At 41.6% G+C, this 12,434-nt stretch overlaps 1 protein-coding gene across 3 annotated transcripts; it reads left to right on the top strand.

The window, feature by feature from the left end:
• The first annotated feature begins 117 nt into the window (after positions 1 to 117).
• On the top strand, positions 118 to 11,623 carry rbm18 (RNA binding motif protein 18). Of its 3 annotated transcripts, XM_058057508.2 has the most exons (6): positions 118 to 323; positions 734 to 847; positions 4,492 to 4,618; positions 7,641 to 7,727; positions 8,998 to 9,098; positions 11,451 to 11,623. In XM_058057508.2, the coding sequence occupies exons 2-6, from the start codon at positions 741 to 743 to the stop codon at positions 11,620 to 11,622; spliced, it is 594 nt and encodes a 197-aa protein (XP_057913491.2). In that variant the 5' UTR covers positions 118 to 323; positions 734 to 740; the 3' UTR covers position 11,623. The 3 variants fall into 3 exon arrangements, with proteins under 3 accessions (XP_057913491.2, XP_057913493.2, XP_057913495.2); XM_058057510.2 differs by lacking the exons at positions 8,998 to 9,098; positions 11,451 to 11,623 and adding an exon at positions 8,687 to 8,982; XM_058057512.2 differs by lacking the exons at positions 8,998 to 9,098; positions 11,451 to 11,623 and adding an exon at positions 8,687 to 8,982 and having other exon boundaries at positions 7,641 to 7,721.
• The last annotated feature ends 811 nt before the right edge of the window (positions 11,624 to 12,434 follow it).

Raw genomic sequence — 12,434 nt, forward strand, 5'->3', positions numbered from 1 at the left:
TAAAATATTCACCATATGTCCCAGCCAAGCGGGAACCTGATACGTCACTGAGCCTCCCTGTGCTTTTTGGCATGTGCTAAACAACAAAACAACTGCGCTACAGTGACAACTGTTACGACATCACAATGCGCCTTTGTTGTTAGACGGTTGCAAAGCCAGTTGCATTATCAGCAACTAAATGAGAAGAAATACATGATATATATATATAAAAATGAGCCCTTGTAGTATTTGACACGGGCGAAGCACCCCGAAAGTGGGATTAGAAGGAAGTCAAGTGGGAGAAGAAGCCGCGTTTTCTTGGAGGAAGTTTGACTTAGCGAGGAGTAAGTGCTAGTAGCCACTGACAAGCGAGCAGCTAGCAACAATAAAGCCGTCTCGTAATATCTTCACCGGCCAATTGTTACTCTTAATGAATGTGTTTCTTGCTTTACTATGAATAGACAGAAGCCGAAAGCGGTTAAAATGGACGTTAGACGTCCAGCTGGGAGTCACTTATAGCGCTAACTTTACGAGCTAGCTTGTCCCCTGTATTGTTGATGTTTAGCTACAAATTGGCGCCACATAACATAATTTGTCTTTGCCCGTGATGTTCTCGCGGTAATATAAATATGTTGTTAGCTAATGTTTTGTGACGGCAATTGCATGAGCTCCGCCTGTAATTGCTGGTGTAATTTATCATTAGCACTCCAGAACTACTGAACATTGCGTTAATGATTTATATTTCCCCCCTCAGAGGACACATGTCGTCTGCAGCAGAGACTGTGGAAAATGCCTCCATCATTTCCGAGAGTGGGGCCCATGAGGGGAACCGATTGTGGATAGGCAACATTGATCCTAAAATCACTGAGTAAGTAAATGACTTGCTTTCTGTAGATATTGTCTAACCACCATAATCTATTCCAGTATATACTGACTTTGGAGGGACAATTGCTCCATGATCAGCACTTGTGTCATAGTAACTAAAGAAAATGTCACGAGTAGTAAATGTAAATCAACATTCCACCGTAAAGCTTACACGCAATGCTGCCAACTTTAAGACATGAGGATGATGATTGGCAGCCTGCGTTATAAATCCCAAACTTTGCTTTCCAAACTTGCCAGGCTATGCCTCCAGGAGAGGCACTGCATTGTGTGCATGATTGATGAACTGTGTGTGTAGTGTGTGTGTGTGTGTGTGTTACAGGCTGAGACTGAGCAGACGTCGCTCTTGTGTGTGAAAAAGAGGCAGCGAGGCGTGGAGCCGCTCTGCAAAAGTGGGCAGCCATCATTCTTCACCCACCTGCCCTGTTTACTTTCTCAGTGTCAACCTGGAGCTCTGTGTGTGTTTTATGAATTATTTTTTGTTTATATTCTATTATACTCATGCAGCCTCTCTTGTTGCTTCTTGGAAGGTGTCTCAATGTGAAATAGCACCAATGTACATGGTCGACAGCACCTTTATTGCGCAATGTGCTGGAAAGAATTGTTTTACCTTTATAATAAGAGATTGCTTTTGTGTGCCCGTGGGGGGTTCTGCAGAATATACATGCTGCAGCTCTGGTGGGCGTCTAGACAGGCGTTTCCTTCCCTTTGCTTTGCTATGCTCTGCTCCACTTCTGTTTAAATAGCCTAGCGGCTCACCGTGTGGAGGGAAAACATGAGAAATGCCCACGGCCCCCTGTTGCTGATTGAGAAGATTAATTATAGCTCCTTTTCCTGCATTCGCAATACGGTCTTTGCTCCACTGTGCTCGGCGAACTTCCATACCTGCAGTTAAAGTTATTTGGAAAATTGTTCAAAATTTCAAATTACAGCACATACATTTCCCCACTGTTACTTGCAGGAATGGTAAGTCTGTCTTGATTCCGAGAGCGCTGCTTTTTCCAGGGCACCCTACAGATGATCCATTGGATCTACATCTGTGGTCTGGCTGGGTCATTCCAAAACTTTCTTCTTTTCTTGATTGGGATGTACCTCGTTTCATTGTCTCTTTACTTTCCAAAGTAAAGTATTCACTGAGGTGGACACTAGTACTGTTTTTGTCATAGCTCCACCCCCCCGCCATCATTTATCTGGAACTACACCCCCCCACGGCTTTTCCTTTTCCTCCCACTACCTGGCTGCCCTCCCTGGGCTTCTCACCTCTCCGTATCCTCCCGCCGCCTCAACCTTTCACCTCGCCGCCAACATTCCCTGTCTGAACTTTACTCTCACTCTCCCTACGCTCTCCCACCCTTTCCTCGCCCCCCATCTCCTCCTCCTTTTCCTCCGGTGGTTTTTACGGCTCCCGTGAGATACACGGTCCATTGTGGTGCTTCTGCGAGTATCCAAAAATGTTCTTGGAGTGTCTTGCATTGTAAACGCTCTCGCATTTACGCACATGGCCTCTGTTTGGATTCTGTATTTTTAACATTGCCAAGGAGGGTTTTTTTTCCTCCTTAGGTTGGTATTGTCCAAATGCATGCTAAGATTATGCAGTGTTCCCTTGTCTACCCTTTATTATGTATGCTTCAAGGCTGTAAACCCCTTCACCGTACACTTTTACTGATGATTAAGTGACACGTGTTATTTCACTTCTGTGACCGTCCCTTTTAGTCCTGGCGTCGTTCTGCTGCACTGTAGCGTTTTTGTATCCTTGTTAAAACATATCGCTGCTTTTTCCTTTGCCTTTTGGCCTGAGGCATTGTGGGAAAGTGTGTGGTGAAGCGAGCCGTGTAGTAGCAAGCCGGTGAGGTGTGGCAAGGTGTCACTAAACCAGTAACATAGTTCTTGGGCGTAACAATGTTAACAACGTCGCTGTAGCTTGGTTAATATGTTGGCACTTTTTTTTTGAGGTTTTTTAATCAGAAGGCGTTCGAAGTGGTATAGGTGCGTCCCATTGCGTGCATTCTTATCTTCTTTTTTATCTGATTGTTTATCTTTAGAACACAGAAGAGTGAAAGACGTGTTCGTGTTTTACATAGGAATTGTGAATGGGAAAAAGTGCATTTGTCCTTTTTAAAGGGGGTTGGAAAAAAAATGCATGCAGTAAAAATGTTCTTTTGACTGGACAGAACAAATATTTTTAGTGAGAAACATTCTTTGGGATGTTTTTCATTTTTATGTAATATACGGTTTCATTAATATATAAAAATCGTTGTGTCTTTTTGACATGCATTACTTCCATTATTTTTGTATTGTGATCTCAGACCGCAAAAAAAACAAAGTGGCGTGCCCATTGTGGCCTTGAGCCTGACACATGTGATCAACTGGTGAAGATGGGCTTGCAGGGTGTTGTCTGGGAAAAGCAGAAGTCATTTGTTGTGCAAAGCACCCGTCACGGGAGTGTAGACCTCTGCTGCAGCCTGTAGCATTGTCACATTGTCATACAGTCGCCCCCTGTGGTGACAGGCACACAAACTGAACATCAGCTGAACAGTAACGGAAGTATGGTCACTGTTAGTAGAGGAGGAAAAACCTGGTCCAATTGTCCAATTTTTATTCCTTAATTCTATGTGAAGTAAACCAGCAGTATAAAATCATGCTAAAATGCAGTGGAGCATCCAGTAGCGAAGAGGGAAACTTGAAATAATCTGTTCCAGTGTCAAACTGTGGCCATCTCATCTCCTGTTTCCGTGTCAGTGTTTTGTATTGAGTAAAAATAAAAGTAGCCATCGTTCGGATGTCGCAGAATTTCCCATGGCAGACTTTATGTTGCGCTTATTTCAGAAAAACAGAAAACAGCGCCTCTGCTGGTTGCCGTCAGGTAGTGTGCTCCATCCTCCCCCACCTGATTCAATCAGCTCCAGTCAAAATCCTTAACTGTCAATCAGCTGAAGCTTATCATACCCATACCTCTTCCTGGAGTTGTCCAAGCAGCTAACGTCGGCCGTCAACTGATGTTAGCGTTTAACATAATATGGTGCTCAATTCCCTGCAAAGTGCTTGTGAGAATGCATTGAAGTGGGGGAAAAGGGGGGGGTCCTTATGCATTTAATTGAACATGAGTCATAACACAAGTGCAGCCAAGCAGAGCCTCGGTTTCGGCAGGTGACGCAGGTCTCATTGTATGGCCTCTTTTCCCAGAAGACACTTTTCTTTCCCATGCCGCTCGAGGCCAGTCGCTTACCCCCCCCCCCCCCCCCCCACACACACACACACAGCACATAGCTCTTCAGTGAGGACATATCTATGTTCAGTCGCTGGTTCGGATGTTGTTTGTGCAGAGCGCGGCGCTCGGGAGGGGAGCTGGAGGTTTCCTTTGTTTTATTCCCTCATTGTCCTGCTACTGTATCCTCGCTGCATTGTCTCAATAAAAGATTTACTGTCTCTGCCGTGCCACCGCCAACGCTAAAAAGGTGTCATGGTGGGGTGGGGGTGGCTGGGGGCATTGTCATTATCCCATGCGTTTGACAGATTGACATGCTACAGTAGCAGTGCACAGGATGACAAGAGTTAGTATCAGCACTCAATAAAGATACTGTACACTGTACATACTCACTTGCTTTGTGTATGGATGCCTTCTCTTTGCAGGTATCACTTGGTCAAGCTCCTGGAGAAGTTTGGAAACGTTAAACAGTTTGACTTCCTGTTCCATAAGTCTGGGCCTCTAGAGGGGCAGCCCCGTGGGTACTGCTTTGTCAACTTTAACACCAGAGAGGTACCGACCAGATTAATCACAACTTTTATAAGTGTTTACATTTTATGCATTTTTTATCATTTTGAAAACATTTTAAAAAATCTATTTTGTAAATTATTTAATTTTTTGTAGTTTATTTTTTACTAATACTAACTTTTAAAAAGTGTTTGGAATATTTCACATTAAGTTTTATTATTATTTTTATTATTTTTATTGATTATAATTAATTTTTTTTCAATTATAAAAACATTTGACTTGTTTTTTTATTTAAAAGTTCAATATATTAATTGTAATTTATTTATTATGTATTTAAAAAAAACTTGTTTTTAAATTTAAAGGTGTATATTCTGCCGTATATTTCCCACCCCAATACTTTTGCATCAGTGTCTGCCACACATCAATTTTATTAGTTGACTTTATTTACCAGATTAATGCCAACGTTTAAAAAGTGTTTGTTTTTTACATTAATTTTTATATTTTAAATTGTTTCCATTTAATTCTATGAATTGTAATTCATTTATTATTTAGGTATAAAAAATACTTAAGGTTCCTATAACACTTGTAGTTATTTATTATTTATATTTTTAACTTGTTTAATAAAAAAAAAAAGTAAATATTTCTCCTTTCATTTCATACCCCAATACTTTTGCATCAGTGTCCAACACACATACATTTGGACCACAATGACAAGGTTTGGCCACGCCCATAGACACATTATAATGGGACTTTCTGTGTGTCAGCACACCTCATCCGCATCTGAGAGAATAAGTTCCGTAAGATTCAAATGCCTGTTGTAGGCTCACACCAGCTTCGTGCGGCGCTGCTCCGTCTGCGTCAAGATGGAAAGAATCCGTTCAGGTTCTAACTTTTTTTTCCGGGCGTCGCAGACATCAGAAGAATTGTCATGCTCTTTGAACACACATACAGTCATCTGATGCTTATTTTTTTGAAAGAAGCAGTACATATTTGTTCAAGTCCAAGAGCACGACTAAGCCGTGGCAGCATTGGGGAAAGTATTGCATTTCAAACGGTATGTTCAGGGACCGCAGAAGTGTGAAATCATAATGCTCAACAAAAAAACCTTGCTTGATGCAACAAAGAGGGCTGAGGGTGGTTGGATATGGGTTTTTTTCTGTGTATACAAGGAATAATATATGTTTTGTTGGGATGAGTTTGGAATCTGGGTGGACTAAATAAGTCTTGACTTCCCATTCCCTTTCGCACACGTGTAAGTTTATATATGGTAATGGTTTTATTTAATTTGAACATGCATCAGATTACAATTGAGTGCATGACATAAGCAGTTCCCAGTTCCACATGTCCAAAAGGAGTAGGAAGAAGCAAAGCTTATTAAATCCTACCCCTCCGTCTGGTACTTTTACAATCAGTAACTGTTACATTTGTTCACTTCCTGCTTTTCCATAATACAGTTTAAGGTTTGTTTGTTTTTTTAATAATACACCTTGTACCGAAGTATGAGACGATATGACCATACAATGCCATAATGGGTACCATAGTATGTGTCAATATAGTGATATATATAGCACATCATGACTGGTTCAAGACTCTTCATCCTTGTATTTAGCAAACATCAACTGCTTGTATTGTTTCTTGAATTGGCTCATCGTTGTGCATTGTTTGATTTCCTTACTCAATCCATTCCATAGTTTGATTCCACATACTGAAATGCTATGGCGTTTTAACGTAGTCCTAGCATAGAAGTGTTTCAAGTGTAGTTCTTCCCTGAGATCATATTTCTCCTCTCTTGTAGAGAAGTATTGGATGACATTTTTCGGTAATTGGTTATTTTTAGCCTTATGCGTTATTTTTGCTGTTTGAAGATGATATTTGTATTTATTTGTAATAAATGTGATAAAATAAGGAAATAAGGAGTTAGTATGTTCTCTGTAGGCGGCATTGTGAATTATTCTTACTGACCTTTTTTGCAGTACATTTAGCGAGTGAAGATTGCTTTTATAGTTATTACCCCATATTTCCACACAATATATACATAGGTATTTTTATTTTAATTGATTTTGGTTAGTTTGTTGTGCTTTGGATGTTTTTCATGTTCCAAATAAACTTAAAAAAAAGACGTAAACAGTCGCCAGCGTCCATTAAAGTGACATGCAAATGTGCTATGTCTCCACACAAATTTGACCACCACACATGTATATTGGAGGCCGGTGGGGAGTTATTGTGGATTTTTATGTTTAAAAAAATCAAATGTAGCATAATTTAGTATATTTATTTTTATTAAAAATATAATATGTTTTTTCCCCTACAGCCCTACTGCATCACGTGACAAATATCAAATAATTCTTAATGATGTATTTGTACATTTTCCTAATTTTTTAAAATTGTATTTAAAAAATATTAATAATGTATGTTTTTTCCCTATATATATATATACACACCAGCTCAATACTGATGCATCACTGGTCAAATATCAACAAATTATTGATGATGTATTTGAACGTTTTCTTGTTAGTTTTTGTTACGTATGTTACTTAGTGTCATATATCAAACTCCTTTGTGCAGATGCATATTCACATGAGCAATCATGTAATGTAATATTGAATAGCTTAGTGCCAAGGAGGAAAAAAAAAGCTTCTTTTTTTTTACATATATTAATTTCTAGCACATATTTTCCAGTTGCTGTTGGTATTTTTTTCAGTATATGTGCATCTTCAACAATTGGCTGTATTTCTTTTATTTGCTGCATTTCGACGGCACCACATGAGTGTGTCTGTCACTGGGGTGGACGTCTAGACTTTATGAGCTGGGCGGCTTGTATTTGTTTTAGAGTGAGCCGAGCTGGGGGGGACGAAGATAAGCATCTCGTTTCACGGCCAGTGTCTATTGGCGGGCTGTGAAGTCCTCCCTGAAGAGTTATACCGAGGAAGTGTGTGTTTATCTTCAGCACTCGCTTACTCAAACATAGCCACGCAGCCGGATTAAGTACTTCATTAATACGCTGTCATCAGAGCCGCTGAACTATTACTATTACAGTACTAACTCCATTTTCGTCTTTCTTCCGCAGGAGGCCGAAAGAGCCATTCAGTGTTTGAATGGCAAGCTGGCGCTGTCCAAGAAGCTGGTGGTGCGATGGGCACACGCGCAGGTAAGGGTAAGTGTCATGCTTGCACCTGCATTTGCAACACACACACACACAGTGTGTATCAGTGGGGGGAGTACTCCTACCGTAGGATGTCTGCTACGTGCAAAGAAGGTGTGCACCAAACGCTACGACCGCCTTGCATCGGAGGTACTTAGTTTACAAAGTAGAGCACTGGGATCTGTCTCTTAACAATAGGCTGTCGGCTGGCAAATAGTGGAGGGATATCCTGAATAGAGATGAATCACACCCTGCGCTCACACACATTTCCATCACTGCCGATTTGTTGGAACAATTGCCATCTTTTACCGAAGCGTTATAAATACCTTCTGCTTTGATCTTCCGTTCTTTCGTTTCATATTATCTACATAGTGTATTGTAATAACTCTGGGAAAACTGTTGATTTTGTTAATACTTGGGTTGTTTATATTGTTTATTTTTCTATATTGTGTATTTTGTACTGCTTAACTGACTCTGTACTCTTGCTGCTGTGCAATACAAATTTCCCCACTGAGGGACGAATAAAGCCATATCTTAATCTTAATCTTTACTTGCAGAAAAAGTCTTAATATTACCAAATAATGTTGATCCCATGGGTGTCCAAGCTTTTTCTGCTTAGGGCCGCATACAAGGATGCAGGGGCCTCTTGGACATTAATAATCATAAGAAGAAGAATAACCCATGATTCATTCACTCAGTCACACACTGGTGGTGGTAATCTACATGTGTAGTTACAAGTGACCTGGGTGGCCGACTGCCACCAAACATTCATACACCAGTGTGGGACACAACACACACATACACACACACTCAACTTGGACGTTAGATATGCTGAGCTGATGTACACCAAAACCTTGGACACCCCTGGTTTCACATCCTGTTCCACGCAGCACCAATGGCTGGGCTTTGTTCTGAATATCACATGACTGTTTTGTTTCTTTTGTCCCCGTTTTTTCTTTATTTCTCCGCAGGTGTGGAGAGAATCGAGTGTCGCAGGAAATGAGTGCAGACGGCAGCGTGTTCTTTGTCTTAGTCTTACATGCCTCTCTCTTCCTGCAGCTTGCTCTGTAGCCACGATGCTAAATGCTAAGCTATCTCCTCCATTCCTCCGCTGTAGATGTGTGCGTGTGAGATAACCCGATGCCTTCTTTCCACTTCTCTGACCTTTTGCTCGTCTCTCTCCATCCTCTGTGTGTGCTTAATTGTGTTTCCATCGCCGCTTGTTCCCGTCGCCTATTCTCCGGCCGTGGTTATCGTCGTCGTCGTCGTCGTGGTGGTGCAGAGGTTTGAGGGTTTCCGCAACGACAAGACGATGCCGTCCAGCCTGGAGCCATCCAGCAGCGGGTCGGCGGCAGATGGAGCGCTAACGACAAACCACCTCAGGTTGTTTGAGCACACTCGCATTTACACGCATTTATTCTCGTATTTTACCGTATGCCACAGGAAACAATGCATTTATTGACATTACCAAATTATATTCACACAATTAGAGCAGTCGGCAATAACTCGAGACGATGAATTGTTAAAACCAATACATACATAGTAGTCCCTCATATGGGCCCAGTAATTACCGTCCACCCCTAATAACTACTCCTCAGACCAAAATAAAAGTCCTGCTCCAGGGTTCTTAGTTACGAGCCGAGTACCTGTCTCACTGAACACTGACACAATTATTCCCAATTATAAGGCTGCTTCTGCCTTGTACTCTATTTGTACTGTATTATATTTCATTTACTTAACATCATGTAGCCATTTTTATGCTGGAAAATGCTTCTTCCAGACCAAAAGTGAGTACAGTTTGCTTCAATACGTTTTTTTTAAACCAATACTGGACTGTATTCATCCACTAAACAGGGATCATTGATGAATCAACGCAAGATAGCGATAATCAAACCGCATTACCATATGAGGGATATATGCTGTATGTGTATATATCGGTATCGGCCATGAGAAGCAGGAAGTTGGCGGTATCGGCTTGGAAAACGATATTGTGCATTCCTAGTACAACACAAAGCACACATTTTGTTAGCATGAACATTGCATTGGTTCAAGCCTCTTTCCACAGTGAAAAATATCTATACATCCATTTTATATACTGGAGCCTATCCCAGCTAATCACAGGGCACATATAGACAAACAACCATTCACACTCACATTCATACCTATGGACAATTTGGAGTCGCCAATTAACCTAGCATGTTTTTGGAATGTGGGAGGAAACCGGAGTACCCGGAGAAAAGCCATGTATACACAGGGAGAACATGCAAACTCACACCGAGATTCCCATCCCCTGACTGTGTAGCCAACATGCTAACTCGTCCACTGTGCGGAAATCAAAATCCTTTTATTTTTCAGTATGCTACCCACAGTCCAATTTCCCCACTAGGTGGTAGCTCTCTAATTGGGATTTCTCTCTCATTAGCTACCATAGAGGTATTTATACTTATTTTTTCGCTCCCAAGAACAAAGAAGTGATGATGCAACTCCACAATAGAAGAGATCATGGCGAAAAAAACTACCACAGGGTGGCAGAGGTGCATTTTATAAGAACTCGGCATGCATCCCTCCCATAGAAATACACTCTGCAGCAACCAGGAAGTGAAAAGGCAGCTGGCCTTGTAGTTTACAGGTTACTCATTGGAAGGAAATTTGAACACATGCGTTCACATGCACACACGTAGTTCGGTTACGGATGTCAAAATTGTAAACAAAACAATTGTTATTTTCATGTAAAGCAACCATTTTTGTGTTGTTGATGCTGTGGCATGGGTGTTTAGTGTGGGCCTTGAAAAATACGTCCAAATCGTCAAAACATTGAGGGGGACAGGGTTTGAAAAATGTATGGCATTGAATGAAGTTAATAGATTGAGCGGGGGCGCGAGGGGGGGGGTGTAAAAAAAAAAACAAAAAAAAAAAAACAGGACAGGACAGACATGCAGCTATTTTGTCCAGTCCGGTTCTGGCCTCCAGACCCTCATCTTGTTTTATTTTATTTGTATTAATTATGTGGGTGATTTTATTATTGTATTTATTAATTATTATTGTTATTGTATTTATGTACATTTTGAGGGACCATTTGTACAAACCACATTTAACAGAATTCTATAATAACACTACATATATGGATTCCTGCTGGGCACCTTTTGATTTCAATGTAAGTAAATAACTAATGCAAGTAAGTAATCAAACGTGTGATAGCATGATACATTGATACGGTTTCACAGGTGACCCATAACGGCCATGTGGAACGCCCCTCTTTTTTACGGCATCCCAATTACAGAATGGTCCCAGCAGCCCCGCACACGTCAGATGAGCGTATTTGCATGCCGGCGAGTGCTACCATTCTTTCATGTCTGCAGTCCCGGTAAATAAAGCAGAGTGAGAGCTCTCAGGGAGACAGTCTGCGAGCGTGGGATGCCATCTCAAGGGCTCTCCTGGAGACGGCGCCGCACACTTGGACTCTAGTGTGGCCTCCAAATGGCTCTCTTCACGCCTGGCAGGAGAGGAAATAAAAACACTCCCTTCCGAGGCGCCGAGGCGTCATCTTGCCGCTCTTTACTCCTCTCACCTGCCGCGCGTCCTCCTCTCAGTCCGCGCTTCAGCTTGCATTTCTCCGTTTAACCCCCCCCCCCCCCTTCCACCGCCGCCCCCTCCATATACTCGCCACAGGTATTATCTTGTTGAGCCTCGTCACTAACTTCCTCCATTTTTCTCCCCCTCTCTCTGTCCGTCAAGTACGAGCGCCAAGATCCGCGCCATCGAGGCCAAGCTGCAGATGATGGAGGAGAATCCAGATGATGACCCGTCGGGCCCGTCTGCGTACGTCTACAACAAGCCGCCGGAGAGGAAGCGCTGGGAGCCCTACTCCAAATCACACAGCAGGCCCTTTCGGCGCTTTAGAAGATGACCCCGTCCTCCCACTTACCATGGAGAAGCCATCACTCCTACCACCTCTTGTATTTACCTCTCTTGCTACACGTCAGAGCACCCCCACAGCCCCCAATCCCCCCTCAACACGACTCCCTGCAGGAGCTTTTCCCCACTGACTTTTCATGAAAGACTTTTTGTTGTGAATAAGCAGGGACAGAAAAAGCAGTGGGTTTGTTGTGTTCTCGTATCATTTAGGAGTGTGTGTGAGAGAGGGCCTCCATTCGGGAATCGAACCAAACACCACATTCATCGGGCGCTAAATGGCATAACTCTGTTGACTGTATTTATTTTTTTTTTTGCATTTTCAGTATCGACAAACCAGCAGACATTTAGAAGGGAATGTGTGTGACGTCTTAGATCCGACCATTCTTTAAATTAAATTGGATTTCATCTTTATCAAAAACTCATTTTGTTTCTTTTTAATTATCCATTTTAGTGATATATCTATGCACTTACAGTACAGAAGCTAGTACTATGAAACTTCCAGAGCCATATCCACAATATGTCAAAATATTCTAAATATTATATTTCATATGCCGGTTTTTCCTGCTATTTTAATTTTATATTCGTTCTTATTTTTGCTGCAAAAGGATATGTTTAATAATGGTTTTGCTTTAATTACAGTAGCTATGAATTAGCACATCATATTGGGAAAAAACAGACAGTATTATGTCAATGATTCCAATCCAATCGAACACAAATCCTTTTATTATCCCTTATATTGTCATTTTTATCCTGGTGCTCCCCCCCCCAAATTGTACAAAATGAGCGTATTCTGGATTGAATCCG

The sequence above is a fragment of the Doryrhamphus excisus genome, linkage group LG19 (assembly GCF_037039965.1).
Source record: "Doryrhamphus excisus strain RoL-2023G ecotype Guam linkage group LG19, RoL_Dexc_Guam_v1.1, whole genome shotgun sequence".
NCBI classification, from domain to species: Eukaryota; Metazoa; Chordata; class Actinopteri; order Syngnathiformes; family Syngnathidae; genus Doryrhamphus; species Doryrhamphus excisus.